This window comes from Anarhichas minor, unplaced genomic scaffold (genome assembly GCF_050575085.1).
Source record: "Anarhichas minor isolate MPS153535 unplaced genomic scaffold, ASM5057508v1 ptg000030l, whole genome shotgun sequence".
NCBI lineage: Eukaryota > Metazoa > Chordata > Actinopteri > Perciformes > Anarhichadidae > Anarhichas > Anarhichas minor.
In genome coordinates this window covers 803,180-820,078 of record NW_027466476.1, presented here as the reverse complement: position 1 = coordinate 820,078, position 16,899 = coordinate 803,180, and the positions used below count along the sequence as shown (strand labels likewise).

The 16,899-nt window shown below is 40.6% G+C and overlaps 1 protein-coding gene across 1 annotated transcript in view; it reads left to right on the top strand.

Moving 5' to 3' along the window:
- Nucleotides 1-13,957, top strand: part of adgrv1 (adhesion G protein-coupled receptor V1) — a 94,742-nt gene extending 80,785 nt beyond the window's left edge. The window contains exons 91-94 of the mRNA XM_076104334.1: nt 881-1,002; nt 6,790-6,975; nt 9,482-9,647; nt 13,460-13,957. Of these exons, the coding sequence (XP_075960449.1) occupies nt 881-1,002; nt 6,790-6,975; nt 9,482-9,647; nt 13,460-13,578 (593 nt within the window). The 3' untranslated portion in view covers nt 13,579-13,957. The remainder of the gene's footprint in view (nt 1-880; nt 1,003-6,789; nt 6,976-9,481; nt 9,648-13,459) is intronic.
- Nucleotides 13,958-16,899: the final 2,942 nt, after the last annotated feature.

The following is a 16,899-nucleotide window of genomic DNA, read 5'->3' as shown; positions in this document are numbered from 1 at the left end:
GATCCACAATCTCCCAAGACCTGAAGTGGGCCTCCAACATCGACACCATCACAAAAAAGGCCCAGCAGAGGCTGTACTTCCTGCGCCAGCTCTGGAAGTTCAACCTGCCTCAGGAACTGCTGATTCAGTTCATCCAGTTTGTTGTCTGCACTTCCATCACTGTCTGGTTTGGATCGGCCACCAAACAGGACAGGAACAGACTACAACGGTCTGTCAGGTCTGCAGAGAAAATCATTGGTGCCAGCTTGCCCTCCATCCAGGACTTGTACTTCTCCAGATTCAGGAAACGGGCCGGAAACACCCTGGACACCACCAGTTCCAACTCCTCCCCTCTGGTAGGCGCTACAGAGCACTGTACGCCGAAACAACCAGACACCAGGACAGCTTCTTTCCACTGGCCGTCACTCTGATGAACACTTAATCAGTCGTACAGTGTCAAATCCGTGTGCAATGTCCAGTACCTATACATTCTAAATTTTATATATACAGTATATATATGCATATTTCACCTACTTCATGTACATAAAGTATCCTGTGACAATTGTTCCATATTTATTCAAGCATCCTTGCACTCTACATCATTGTTTTTGTTTTTTATGTTCATATATATTGTATATATACTTATAATTATATGTGTACATAGTAGTTAAACGTTTATGCTATACCTTTGTTCTACTTTGTTGTCCTTGTTTTTTGTTTAATTGTCAATTTCGGTGTATGTTCTGTGTACATTGAGAGCAACAGAAAAAACAGAGTCAAATTCCTTGTGTGTATACCTATACATGGCCAATAAAGCTGATTCTGATCAAATCATATCAACCAGATTTTTCAATAGTTATGTATTTTATTTAACCTCCGCTGTTGTTATTTTTCGCTCCAGAGGTGCCGCTGGTCCTCTACCTGTTCCTGCTCATCTCCCTGGTCTGGTTGTGGGCAGGACTCCATATGGGCTACAGGTACCTGTGGATGCTCATCCTCTACGTCATCTTTAACTGCTTGCTGGTGAGCTTATTCACTTGTTTGTCTTTTTGTTTGTTGACGTGCTTCCGTACCTATCTAACCTGTCCTTGATTATTTGTTCATTTATACAGTTATTTTACTCCTACACTCAATCCACAGCAGCATCTCCCCACTTGCTTTCCTTTCCTCTCGGCTATACACCGTACCAAAAAGATTAATGTACTGATTTGCTGTTAATTTCCATCTTATTAAACACTCTCCCTATTACCTATTACCTATTACTTCCAAGAAAATGTTGCTGTTTTGAAAGTATGCACACTGAGCCAGGAGAAAACGCAGGGATTTGAGGGTGTATCAGGACGCAATAATAATATCAGGATGTGTTATTTTTAATTAACCGATTTTTTCTTCTTCTGTGTGGTAGTTTGTCAGTCTGTTTGCATTTCTTGGATTGTAACATCGGAGAGCTTCCTGGAAGTTACCACAAATAAAATATTGATGATTTAGGCTAGTAGGCTGGTACGTGTAAGTGTGTGTGTGTGTGTGTGTGTGTGTGTGTGTGTGTGTGTGTGTGTGTGTGTGTGTGTGTGTGTGTGTGTGTGTGTGCTTGCAAGTGTGTATGTGTGTGTGGATTGTTGACTTAGAGAGCGAGAGAGTGATGAAGGCTACTTCATCCCACTTTGAAGCCCTGCTTTGATGTGTTGGCCGAGGCAGAGGAAGAAGAGCCTCAGGAGTGGAGAGAGAGGAAGGGTTATCACTGTGTCACATCTCTCTGAAGCCTCTCATTGCCGTCTCTCTCTCTCTCTCTCTCTCTCCACTTTCCATTTGTGCTTTTGTCTTTTTGTTGTCTCTCTGCTTGCCTCTCTCTTAATATGCTGCACCCTGTCTTCATCCCAACTCTGTGCTCCATGTATCAGAGGAGATAAAGAAAGCACAGAGATAACTCTGTCACCAAATATCTCGCAGACATTTATACTGCTATCTACTATAACTTCAAACAGCTATACAACAGAGAGTCATCAATAATTATGGGTTGAACTCAGCTAATACCTCTGGTTTCAGTATTTGATAGCAAACTCTATTAGAAAATAAATTTATCCACGGCAATTTATAGACTCACTGTTTGGATCACATTGTGCATTATAATGACTCATTATAATCAGGATTATTTTCAGCCGATTTTGTATTATGAAAAAATTAGTTCCATTTCAGTGTCGCTCATGTCATCAATACTCATTAGTATGACATGTTGTTAGTGTTCTTACTATTCTTGTTGCACATGGCTGCTCTGGTGTTGAGTGACAACATTTCACTAAACTGTTTCGCTGAAAAAAAAAAGCCTGAAAGAGCTGACGAACCATCTGAACACTTTTACCGTCATACGGTGTCACTTGATGGTTTAATGCTGGTTTGGAAGCTTTAGGAAATGCTGGCATGGCTTCAACATTGTGACCATCACTGGTTTAAATCCAATATGATGTTCGTGTTAACAGTGCAGGAATGTAGTTCTGTTGAAATGCTTTACATCTTAAACAACTCAATGATGTCTTCTTTGCAAAGATACCCAGGAAGCTCTCCCGACCTCACTCTCTTTGGTACAATATGCTCTTTTCTTTCATCACTCGGTCTGTAAATGTTGTGGTCTCTTCTGTCATCTTCGGAGAGACACCATCTGCTTGTAAAGTGTGCCATAACAGGTCTGTGGTAACCGGTGGTGATATGTGGCATCCACATGCCAAAGACAGCAGCGTTGCACCAAAGTAAACTTCTCCTGTTGGTAAAGTGACTAATGAAGAGAAGCGATGTCAACGCCAACGGTCGATGTCGCACTTAGCACTTGTTTATGAGCTCCAATAGAGTTTGCCTCACTCTGTGACATCATGTGGTCAGTTTCTTCCACTGACCAATAGTGTGATGGTGTTCTTTAAAGTCAGTGGTCATCGGTTATATGAGCAAGTTTGTGAGTTCTGTGACACACTCCTTTATTTCCTGAGGGATTCAGTGACCATTCATTTCTTACATTCCCAAATTTGATTTTTTATAGATTGATGTCTGTCTTTTTTTCTAGACACAAGCTTCATTTATCTTTCGACTGAGGTAAAAATCCTGCCTTAATCCTGTAGGAACACTTCAGATGAAAGTCCTTTGTTCCCTTGTAGTGACCTTAATGTGTTCTTGTTTTGATTTTAGGCCCCCGAGGCCTCCCAGTTTTCTGCCTCCAATCCTCAGATGTCTGCCTTCACACAAATAGCACCCAGGCATGCATGCACTTACACAAGATCACATATAAAACACCCGTCCCTACCTGCTGCCTCTACGGCAATCAGCTACATTTCTACTGAGAGAGGAGCAATACAACATAAAAGGACTTCATGCCAGCCTAATAGATTGCCTCTTATTACACCCAGTTTGTCCTTGGTTTCACATGGGACGAATTCTGGGGACAAGTTGACCGTCGAAGCCAACTTTTCAAACTCACTAAAAGAATAAAACACCTTTAAAAAAATAAATAAATAAATAAAGAGCAATGGCAATTGATTTTCAATCCTAGCTCTTACATCGCAACCTCAAAGCTCAGACTAAAACGGGAGCCTCTGGGATTTGGTCTGGGTCTGCTGTAGGAATGAGGAAGGATTCATCAGAGTGGAACAGACAGGTGAAGAGCGCCAAAGCCAACGCGTGTCCAAGGACATCGATTAGCAGTAAACAAACTCGTCTGACCCAGTTTTCACAAAACACTGCTTTGCCAAGATACTCTTTTGTCAATGGAGATGCAGTTACCGTGAACCAAGCATGGTTGCAATTAGATTTGTGTGTGCGCGCACATTTTTTAGAGCAAGCGTAATGTATTTACCTGAGAGGGGGGAAAAGAGTCGCAGCAAGAGGGCTAACATTTTGTGTTATAGTGGGACTTCTATTAGGAATGAATGAAAGTTTGATGAAAGCAAACGGGATTCTTGATAGCGAGACTAAAAATGTACAAGAAGTTGCACAAGAAGACTTCAAATCTATTAACAAACTTACCCTTACTAGATCTCTTCAAATTAGATTTCATGTTTAAAATCTTTGTACAGGCAGGTGCTGCACAACAACCTAATTCTGGCAAGTTATTATTCCACTGGCTGCTTATTTTAACACAATATTGTATCCATTCTAATCAGATCTGTAACACTATCATTTTCTATTTTGTTCATTGCCTTGAGGTCGGAAGTCGTTTACACTGTAGGTCTCTGCTGCAAAGTATAGTGGAGCGGCTGTTGTTTCCTTCATGCCGTGAATTTTCCATTAGGAGAATTTTCCATGTTTACCTTGTTGTTGTTATTGATGTGGTACATTACCCAACAGCTGATTACTGAACACCGTTAAACAGCTGCAGATGTAACAGCTGTGCACAGCTGTGTTTGTGATGCAGAGTACAGATTACGCTTTGCTTCTTGAGCGCTGTGTTCGTAGAAAGCAGCCTTTAGGGGTATTCGTTTGAACCGATCTGTGCAACTGATCACATTTACAGTCAAATTAGGAACATTAGACTGTTCAAAGTATAGACCACAGTTTTATATTCCTTCCATTCCTCGTTTTCCATTCTACCACCCTGTTACTCTGGACCACATCTGTGCCACATCCGGCTAAATTAGATGACAATGATCGTATCCCCGCAGCACCACCCCTCATTATCTCCTCCTGCGGCAGCCCCTCTGCTTACCTCGTTGAGTCGTCACAGTCACAGACACATCCACAACAGTGAAGCAGCACCATGCTCCATTGAGATTCAATTCCACCCACGCTTACTCATGCAACCTTTGTACTGGCCTATAAATAGGACACAGGATATGTGTGTTATTATGGCGAAGGAGAGACAGACCCACACATGTCCAGACATATGAAGCCTGCAGAGAATTAGGATGTAGGGGGAATAGATCTGTTGCTTCTATGAGTACAGAAAACTATTTCCACAAAACACTTTTAGGGAATATTGCATCAATTATGCAGTTTAAAACAAGAAGGACACTGTTTCCAACAACAAAATCATCACTCTCACACAAGTCAGATCAGAGGACTTTGTTGGCTTTTATTTCCCTTGAATTACTTTTACCGCTTTGTGTCTCTTTCATCTATCACAGACGACACACTTCTATTCTTTCCATCTTTCCCTGCTATGTATATACACTTCATCCAACTTTATTCTCCAAATGTCTCTGCTCATGGTCCCTCTTTGATTTCTCTTGATCCAAGCTTTGCTTCCCCCTTCACCCACCACCTTTCCTTTCCTTCCTGCACTCCTCATGTTCTGTACTTTCCACCTCTAAAGACGTGGCCTCTCCAGTGATCAGAGAACACTTACATAACAGCCCTATGGTAGTAAAGCCTGTTCCTTTGTTAATCACAGGTCATTAGCTGCAACATACACACCCGTACATGAAAACACCTGGCTGCTTTTGTTCACTGTTTTATGTTATCACACAAAGGAGGTTAATTTCTTTCTTGAACTTGATAGACAGTAAAACAACTCTGCACAACACTAAACCCATCTCCTAACCCTGAAATGTCCCATATCTTAATAGACATACATTTCTCATTTTGAAGCTCATTCACACTTGTCCTCAAAGGTGCATTAATGCACGGACACGTATACATTTTGTTGTGGGTGTATGACTATCACAGAAAGTTTATGACTCAGACAGTTAACTGACTTTTTAAGAAACACCTGGCAAATGCACAGCTAAAGACCTCTGAGGTGTTTTGTTTTATCTATTTCCAGCCCTTTTTTTCCACCTTACAAGCTGGATGTTCCTTTTTTTTTTTACAGTGCACCCATAAACACACAGTTTCCAGTTACGGTTCCTGTTCTCTTCCTCGTAATGTTGATTGTAACCATCAGCACTGTTTCTAATCCTTTTCCTATGTCAATATTGGTGGTCACTTTACAAAGTTTACTGTCCGCCTGATCTGCTGTCTCTTGTACTCTGTTAGACATAAAACAGATGCGTGTGGTTTGGTAATATTCAGCTTCATGGTTTGAATACAAACTTGCTTGTTGAAGTCGGATGTTTAAAAAAAAAGGCTGTTTTGTCATGTCTCCTATGATGTCAATTGCTCTCCAAACCGTGTTATGAAATGTATGTTTTACTGTCTTTCATGGTGTTCAGACACTTCCTTAATACCCATTTCTTGTCACTGTAAATCAACAGTATTTTTCAAATGTGTAAAGGTCTGTATGTCAGGCTGGGTTGTGTGTTTGTGTGCACCTGTATGCACACACATTCACACATTTGTGCCCTGCCCTCTTGTGCGTTCCGTCTCTGTCTGCCGTCATCGCCCAGTGATGGGTGTTGTGAAATACGGGAGGACCCTGTGGTATTTGACACTCTGGCGTTTTAGGGTAATTCACAGCCCGGTGCTGTTGACCAAGAGGATTCGGTAATGATGGGGAAGTGGAGGAAGCAGACATACCAGGGTGCCAATGATGTCATGGTCCATGATGGAGTAATTCTCCATTAATCGTGCTGGAGGAGAGGCTGTTGCTAATGATTGCTTAGTAATAATGCATCCTGACAAAGCACAATTTATTTTTATGTTCTCCAATGTTAACATACTGTATGTACATTCATATCTTAAGCATTTAGTTCTTGGATCCCTGACATTACAAACAACCATGTAATCTCCCAGCATCACAGACTTTGTCCTAATGAAGAGATGAATCCAACACTGTTACAGATTCCTTGTCTGGAACAGGCTTTAGATTAATCTTATATTATACTGAGGAGCTGTATCAGGAACAGAGCCGTGAAAAAGGTTCCTCATGCTGATTCTTTTCCTCTTTCTCGACAGGGCTTGTATGTGTTTGCTGTGTACTTCGTCATGCACAACCAGCTGTGTTGGCCGACTAAAGCCAGTTACACAGTGGAGATGAGCGGCCATGACAGTCCTGACTCTACCTACCAGGGAGGGGGACCCACCACTGTGGGGGGCGACATCAGCAAATCAACTCAGAATCTCATCAGCGCCATGGAGGAGGTATACACACACCCACCCACCCACACACACACACACACACACACACACACACACACACACAGATATAAATAGGTCACCAGAGATAAACACACACTGGACACACTAGATTATATGGATTTACAGCATTTAGCAACACCATGTTCCATACTCTAATGCTTAGCAGTTTTATTTTAGTTACAGTGCACTTCATTTTCTACTACTAACTATATCGTAGATATGGAAATGTGTTTTCTGACCTTCTGCTTGTTGATTTGCCCATCATTTCCACTGGCTTTGTAAACATTGTGGCTACAAACGTCTGGTATTCAGCAACTATTCCAAAATACACTTCCTACCATACCATACCATACCGACCACAGTTGTGAACACATGCTGTTTTACGACGCAATGAGGGATTCAAACTTACATTTTGGGTGCACTCACTTTTGGTTTCACCTCTAAATCATTTAGATTGATCTCCAACCATTTAGAATAATCTGGCTAAACTGAGAGGATGTTTATCCGTGCACTCAATGTTTATAGCCCCATTGGAGAGATGGTGCTGCATAATTGAATTAAAAACATATCATATCTTATAGGAATGATAGCAAAACTATGGAACTTAGGCCCAGTTCATGAAAAGATATGAAACCTCCTTCGAAAAATAAATCCTTATCTTCCCTCACTGTTTTCCACCTGTCAGTTTTCCTCTCTCCCCTCTTTTTCCCATGCCCTCATTCCCATGGCTCTATTTGCCCATTCCTGGTCCTCCTTCACACATTTCTCACATCAGCTGAGCGTGAGTCCACGGAGAATACATACTCACTCTTTTGGCCTGTCTGCTTTAGACTGATTCACATTATGTGTGTGTAAATGGTCAGCCTTTATAATCCCACATCAACTGCAATCATTCTGTCAGATCTTCACAAAAACAATACTGTATACACACACATGCAGTGTTTTAGTGGTGAGTCTGTGTGCGAAGCAACTTTGTCCCTGGAGAATACCCTATAAGGTGTGAGCTGGTAAGAGGGAGAGAAAGAAGGAGAAGAAAGGGAGCAGGTTTAACTTCATTACTCCTGGGAACTCCCCATTCTCTCTCTCTATCTCGATCCCTCTCCCCACATAGGAATCCAGTAATCTTGTTTTATTCATGAGAGCACACTCCTGCCTCTGAGATTTGGCTACGGCCCAGTGAGAAAAATAAGGCCGCAGATAGAGACCGCGCGATAAGAGTGTTCGATGAGTGACAATTTGTGGAGTGGATTGGTTAAGAGGAAATTGAAAGGAGATAAGAATAGGGATAGGAGCATACGGTTTTAGAGTTGAATAGCTTATTGAAAGGTGTGAGTCATCCGCTCACTGCCTCCATTGAAAGTGGATATGACAGATCTGAGGTGCCTGGTGGCGCCTAATTCACCTCACCGGGACGCTGTGTACCGGTTACAGCCCAGCAAGCTTCAGAAGCTTGTACAACACTCGCATTAATCCGTGTACACGGAGAGATGAGGCATATATAATAAATGAACAGAGTGGAAAACATGATGGTTTATCTGGTTGTTGTGGAAAAGACAGCGATGCACACATAATGTGATATTCTTTTGTTGTGAGAAAAATCCCTATCGTCAGTTTCCTCTTTTTATTTCACTCTCTGCCATCTTTTTTTTTTGTCCCAACACTTCCATCTGTTGCTCTATGGATGCATGAATATATCCCCGCAAAAAATACTACTTTTGGACTCTAAATAAAATGCTTTCATCTGTCTCACTGTGCCGGCAGCATAATTTAGGCTGATTCAGTATGAAACCCTAAACCCAATGACCTTGCTCTCACCCCATGAACCCACTGTGACCCTGTCCGCTGGCCTTAACCCTTCGGGGTGCTGGGGCAACATGCACTCTGCCTGACCCTAACTCATCACAGACATGGTTACATGGCTGACAGACGTAGCCATTCTCTGAATTAAGTCTGTGTGTGTGTGTGTGTGTGTGTGTGTGTGTGTGTGTGTGTGTGTGTGTGTGTGTGTTGATGATGAGAATAGTCGACCTGATTTTGCCCTGTGTTCATGTGAAGTTAATGGGGCGTTGAACTAATCTTTATCAACAACACTTGAATACAGTATTGTTTGTACTGTGATATATATATATATATATATATATATATATATATATATATATATATATATATATATATATATATATATGTACATACATTTACTCTACATAAAATGTTTAATTACTGGTTGCAAATCACTTGTAAAATCATTTTAAAAGGTGCTATATTAATTAATTTACTATTCATATTACTTTGCTGCTGTCAAGGAAAATGTTTAAGTTTCAATCAAATATCTTTCTTTTTTATCACAATCATGTGTTTTGAAGTTGTATTAAGTATATGTATTATGCCAAACATTGCACAGTGTGTGATTAAACATAAAAACATAAAAATCAAGGTTCAATCAAAGTTCTCGGCCAATAGTAACAATATGTGCTCATAGCGGATTTATACGTGTATCTGTGTGTTTCAGGTGTCAGCAGACTGGGAACGAGCGTCGCTGCAGCCCAGCAGTGTGTTTAAACCCAGTCCTGTGATGGGGACGTACACCACCGAGGGAGGCTTCATCAACAGCAATCTAGTCATCGCAGACGAGGAGTCGCAGGAGTTTGACGACCTTATATTTGCCTTAAAAACTGGTGAGGACCCCACCAAAACACAGATGTTCGACAAATCGTTGTTCTTCCTCAAACAGGCTCTTTCTTGTTAACTATTTTTTCAGCATCTTTATCATAACACTATTACCAGCTATTATTTATCTTACAAATGATTGCAAAGAAGCATACAAACTCATATTATAGGGAGATATTATATCTCATTTATAGATTGATTTTAGTTTATTAATTAGTTTCTCCTACATTCCATCAATAGGACCTGTTGAGGTTTATTGAGGACTGGCCAAGCTAGGCAACAGCACGAACAAAGATCTTTCCAGCAGTAAAAACACAAGGCAGGAATTCAATATGATATTGAATTTTCTCTTTGGTATCAATAGTGCTATCACAAAATTGTTAAAGAGTTTACAGGTTCCTAGTTCATTGTTTTTCACTGAATGCATAGAAACATCCTGTGAACACTTCTGTCCAGTACTTTCTCCAGTGTGTCTGGCTATTTCATTATTCCAAAGTGTGCATACATACAGCATCTATAATATCTACTGTATTAAGTTCAGCCCTACTTAGTCATTCATCTGCTTACCCTAAATCTCTCTGCTGCCATGGAAACAATTCTTCCTCTGTTGCCATTAATGTTTAATGAGCTGAGGGCCCAAACCAAACTGCTCACTGATACATCAGCAGCAGACACACTCAGAACGTCCTCCACTCACTCTTTGAAATCACAGAGTAATTGCTTCACAGTGTCTGAATAAGAATCAGGCCCAGCTGGACAACAGCCAGCAACAGCCTCCGTCCACCGGGACACTCTTCTGCTGTTAATGTGAGACATTACCAGAAAGAGACAGACCGCTTTAAAATGAGTACGAGAAAGATGTGACGCAGTGACGCTTACGTGAACTTATTTCGAGAATCTGCTGTAGCCTCAAATTTAGAATTTACCATCTTATTTATTTAGCTGTTTAGCTGCTATTATGCCTTTAACAGTTCAAAACACACGTGACAGTGATGCTGGTGAAGATGTAATTTGCTGGCATGAAATTGGTTTTAGTGTCACATCGCAAAATGAAAAAGCTGTGAACCATTTGAGGCATGCAGTAGTTCTATTATAATGTGATGAATGATCTTGCATGCATGTATTTTTCTCTGGGATTTTGGTGAAATAGACTGTAGTCATAGCTGTTTGCTAGCAGTGTCCCATACATTCAATTGATGCCATCAAACTTTGGCTATAAAGCATACTGTAAAAAATCAATATATCAATAATGGGAATCGTGGTGTGGCGCTCATCCATGGGATTGAATGCTATTTATTGGCTTACATGTCATTGTCAGTCCCTGATACTCTCTCCTGCTGATCGACAGCTAACCATTTAAAAGAGTCAGTCAGCTCAGCTTTAAGCATATCCCAGTCAGCTGTACTCTCACATGGAAAGAGTGAGAGTCTGGTCCTACGTACGGTGGCCGCTCTTGGAGAGATAATAGATATGTAGTGAAGATAGACAGAACAACGAGTAATTCTCTTGGGATTCTGGAGTTGAGAAATAACTTTTGAGAAAATATATGAATCATTCATCATTAACATTATTGAGCAATGCCAGTCTTGTGATGGCTTTGAGCCCATTAAAGCTACAGAGACGTTTCACCTGTGTGGGACACAGCAGGCTTTAAATCTTTAAACCCACATCAAACTTGTCTTTGCTGGAGCTTCACAGAGTCTGTTCAGGTACCTCCGTGCAGCATAGGCCTATATGCAGCAGCACTTGATACCTGCTAGCATGCATCCTAGAAAAACAAAACTTGTAACCATGGAGATATCCAAATTTATAGTCTGTCCTAGCAGGTGTGAGTTCAAGGGATTTACGGGTGTTAATGAATGTGGATTAGGCGGACAGGATAGTGTTACACTCAGTAAAAAGCTAACCTCTCACCCTTTTATTTTAATGTGGTGACAGCCTGAGTCAGAGCCAGAGGTGTGTGTGTGTGTTTGTCCGTGTGTGTGTGTGTGTGTGTGTGTTGCTCCTCGTGGAGTAAACAGTTGTTGCAGCAAGACATTTGTCTCTGATCTGCTCTTCTACCGACCTCTCCCTGCCGGTGTGGTGTTCAACCTTAAATAGCCTCGGGGCTCCAGCAAACAAGCCAGGGTATTTATTGGTCCCATCATCAGCAAACTCAGCAGTATTAAAGTTATTGTTTATATTATTCAGTGTAGCAAAGAGGCAGGTTTGCAAGATTTCGTTAAGTGAATTCGGATGGCTCCTCGCAGGTCTCTGGCGTGGCCGTAAGAAAATATATGATCTTTTCTGTGTGGAAAATAGATTGTTTACTCAAAAGTTTGATAAAAACAATCGTCTGATAATCTTGAGATATAATATTCCGTGTTTTGCAGTAAAAACTTAATTTTTCAACTTGTTGTTCTACAAGTACCAGTCAGAAGGACATTCTTTCATTTCCCAATTCCCCTGTTGATCTACTGACCTCTTTGCCAGTACTGTCACACTGAGGGTATAGCCTGGTTTAAACTCAATCAGTCAGTCAGCAGTACATAATTATACAATAGGGCATCACCTGACGGGGGTCAGTCAGTAAGTAACGCTGTAATGAGGGTATTCACACTTCATTTGGTAGTGAACCATTAACACACAAACACACACACAAGCACACTTGTACTTTTAGCACATGTACTCTACATAGTACGACTGAGAGCTGATCATTAACACGATGGTTTTACTGTGAAAGGGCAGCTTTTTGTTATCACTCAGTGTAAGAAGGAGCCGTGAGTGCAGGAAGCAGCATAGGTCTGGATGCCCCCCTGGTTCTGTCCTTGGCGTCATACGTCACCTCATTCTGTAAGTGAGCGTTTAACCAAGGAAAAGGAAGCTGAGAGCACCTACCTTTGGTTTGCTTTGCTTTATGGACAACACTCTAATGTACTCATGAAATGCAACGTGTCACTTTACTAGAACACTGAAAGACCTGGACTTTTTTTCCATTATTGCTACAACAACCTTTATCAAGGCAGAGACAGGTATTCAGTGTAATTTATTTAAAGTGAATCATATGAACAAACTATCAATACATGATTCTTATCTGTAGATGCTTGAGAAATAAAATCACACCAAGGCTGCACAATTGTTTTCAGTATATAAAATGTTGTCCTTTTTGTATGAAAATATTTTGTCATCAATGAAGTGCTGTAGTTAATGCAAAAATAGTAAAAACTTCTTGTTTGGCATGTTTCCTACTTTTTCACCTAAATATATTGAACTCTGGAAGTTCTCAAGATATTCTGCAAACAAACAGCACTGAAAACATATGGTAGCCTTCTTGGTGAAGGTAACTATAGTTTATTCTTGTTGAACACAGTAAATAGTACACATGCCTTCAGACTAAAATTTACATATGGAAATGCATCTGCTGTATGACGTTGATACCTGTATACCCTTTGTCTCCTAATGAGTTAACGTGTTTTACTGCCTTCTACTCTTGTATCAGAGTCTGTCAATCGGTTCCTTGTACGACTCGTTACCATGGCTGATACCATGCTGTACGCTGTTTGATAACACAGAGACTATGACATATAGCACATGACAAAAGTGGCAAATAATCAGCACTGCAAACGATTAGTTGTCTTGATTTGTTACACTGAATTTATGAAACTGTATATTAGGTGGTCCACTACTGTTGAGTATTAAGGTATATGTAATATATGAAGAACTCAAAAGACAAAATACACGCACATGTAATGCAGAAATTCTTGCACATAAAGAATAACTACACCAAAACAAATCACGTGTTTAGATGGAAGTGCAATCTGACCTTTCCTGTCTGTTTTAGGGACCGGCCTTAATGTGAGCGATAACGAGTCCATCCCTGGAAGCCACGACGGAGGGAGCATAACCAACTCCCAAATAGTTGAGCTGAGACGAATCCCCATCGCCGACACACACCTCTAACCTGTTCACCTCACACAGGTCCCAAGTCCTCTATTCTTCAGAGATAAATTACAACACAGTATTTTTATATTATAAAATGGTTTTGCACTAAAACACTGTTTTTCACATTTTCATATAGATGTTTGAATCTGTATGGAATTTTTACTGTACTGTTTTTTATATATATATCTATATATAGATATATGAACCTATACATAAATGTTTTACTAAATTAATTTTTTAAGTCCTTGATGGAGTTGTTTTCTGTATGTATATTTGGATTTTTTTTCTGTAGAATCCTAGCAAATGAGATATAGCCAGATGTGTACTCAGCAGAACCACTGCTGCTGAGGATGGACACTGTGTAACATTGTTAATAAACAATTTACCATATATTTTATATTTGGCTGTGCTGATTCCATTTTTACAACTCATAAGCTGTCAAAAAAGTCAGTTTAACCACCGGAGGGTGCCTCTGACAGTTATGTAAGTGAGTCACTGTGGGGTCAGGGGTCACACCCTCATGGAGGATGGTGTGTGTCAATGATCACTGGCTCTACAGTGGCGAGGTCTTGCTGCTCAGCAACGAATCTGAAGCTAAATTTAAGCAATGCAGATCACAGCGTGGACAATATTCAAAACACTGCAAAAGTTGAGTTTTATAAGCTCTTCGGCAATATTTGAATCCGTTTCACTGAACAGCATACATTTGTTTAAAGCACAGGCTCGTCTTTGATCTGCTCCGTGCAAATATTCCCCAAAAATAGTTTTCTTCTTTTACACTTGAAGTAGTGTAGTTTCCTTTAGGAGGTGAATCAAAGTCATTGTTTCCTAGCTCTAAAGTCTATAAAACCCACTGTAAGTGGGAGAGGCTGAAGGTGCAGAAATCTTTTTTTCCCCTGTTTGGTTTTTTTGGTCCACCTCACCTCTGTGGCAATTTTTTACCCCTGAGGCAACCTTTGTCCACAAAGGGTGGAGACGTTTCTGAAACACCACTATCCGTAAACACATCATATCACTTCCCCGCACACAACAATGTTTGGTGTGCGTGTCTCCTCTGTTTCCTGCATGATTACATCACTTCTGAGGCCCATCCTCTAACCGTCAGTAGGAGTTTTTCCTCAGGGATTTGAAGGAAAAACAAAGCTGTAATGAGCAAAGCAGAGCGAGGCACTATTGCACGATTAAACAAGATAACACTTTTGGGTTTGTTTTCTCCAGCATTACATGAGCCTGCAATAGTGCATTAAGAACTTTTCATTGTGATCTAGTATTTTCAAGGGACCTGTTTGATTTTCAACCTCCTTCTAAGAAAAGCTGTTAAGACACAGGAATTCATTTCCATGCATCATGAGAGGAAACTGCATTGACTGTAGACCGTATTCTGTCATTGAAGGTAATGAGACCAGTCATTTCTGAGGCAACAATAGTACAAGGACAATGGATCTGCTACAAGGCTTCCAGACCTTTGGTCCGGCCTGCTGATAGATCAATGAACTGCTGCACAAAAACTGCTTACTACTAGTGAACTCAATGTACATGGCATAAATTACAACATATCTTAGTTACGTAATTAACCACAGCGTACGCCACAATCTTATCTCATGCTGGGGGTCAAGTGGTTGGCGTGGTACCAGGCTTAGAGGAATTGATCTGTCAAGTCTGTTAGAAAAGCTCATCACGCAGTGTGAAGAAAAGAATGACGAATGCTAATAAAGAGATGTAATTGTTTACAGGTGAACAGGTGGTTGTGTACGGGGGAAGATGTTATCTTCAGCGCCTCTAAAGCTCACCAATTAACACGTCGTTTGTTTGATCCATATGAAAAACGTCAGCGTAACACAACAATTTCTTGTTTTTTATGATGAGATATGCTTGTCATCCTTCCATTCCCAAGGTCAAGAATGAAACCATCTCAAGGATTTAATATGAGAAAATGAGCAAAATGTTCTTGCTGAGTGCAGGATGTCTCAAGGAGACATTTTCAGATTTGCGAGGAACTGATTTGGTGGCTGATATAAAAGTAATGAAATTTTCCTGCACTTCGCAGAGTCACAGATGAGCTGTTCACAGCTTCAGTAAAAAGGTTCACATTATCTAAATCATCTCTCTTAGCTTTAAGGGGGAAAGCAATTAAACAGCCACAGCAAACAGCTTGATGGCCCAACCCACCAGCCTCGGTCCCAGAGACACCAGACTGCTGGCAGACATGTTTATGTTGAAGTCCTTGCTCTCTTCTCGCCTGTGTGGCCCTTGTCTATCGGTCTGTGCCTTGGGGGAACAACAGAGATAAGACAGCAGACAACCAGGCAACAGCTGGTTCTGACACGTTTGTCTGTGTGGATATGACGACTCTGCACTTCTAGGTCTCAGTGAATCAGAATTACTATAAATCCAAGGTTGTCTGACGAAATAAAGGAAACAGGAAACGCCTGTTTATGAAAGGAGCACGGATTATGAATCACTCATATCCTATTTTAGCAACTAACAGTGATATCTCTCTTTAAACCTTGCTCTGCCTTGTTTGTTCAGAATGTTTTGGGGGGCAGACTTTTGTAGTCTTTTTCAGAACAGACGCAGGAGATGATGTTACACCATCAATCATTAAAAAATTAAAGATGTTTTTGAACTGGAATTATAACTAGTCCGAATTAAATGATCTAACGCTGGAATTACAACTAGTCATAATTCAGTTACCGATGCAACTGAATTGTAGATTTCCGTAATGAGAATCCCCATGCAAAGGAATGTCAACAGTAGTTTGAATCTACTTGTGAAAATGTAATAACAGTCTCTTAAATTAGAGCATTGACTGGGCAAAATGATGTTGCAGATATCCGTCATGAACATCCAGTCCAGCTAATAAATGTTATAAACGGCTTAATTCTTTAGACTCTGAATAAGTATATAGTTTAGGTGAATAAACTAGTAAGCTTGTAGATGGAACACGCAACACCTCGTCTCAGACTACAAAAGAGTGACCCAGTTTCACACGTAAAGCCTGGCGGGAACAGCCTTCTTCACTTAAATCAATACAGCCAGACAATGAGTCAGAAGTTTCCGTGGTGCTAAGGGATGGGTAAAAGAAGAAGGCAGAGGAGTAGCAAACAGGCAAAATGCTACCTGTTGCTCTGGTTAACATCCATTTCTTTCTGTTTTCACATTCTTTAAATGTTCTGTGCTGCATATAATTCAGTCTCCTTGAAGAAGGCTACTGCAGTGCATGTACATCTTGTACTCTCAAAGTGTAGCAGATTGTATCTAATCAGTGTAAACTTACCTGATTAGAAGTATCTCACCAGTGTAGGCTTAATTTGATCAACCAATCAAGCAGCTGTGACG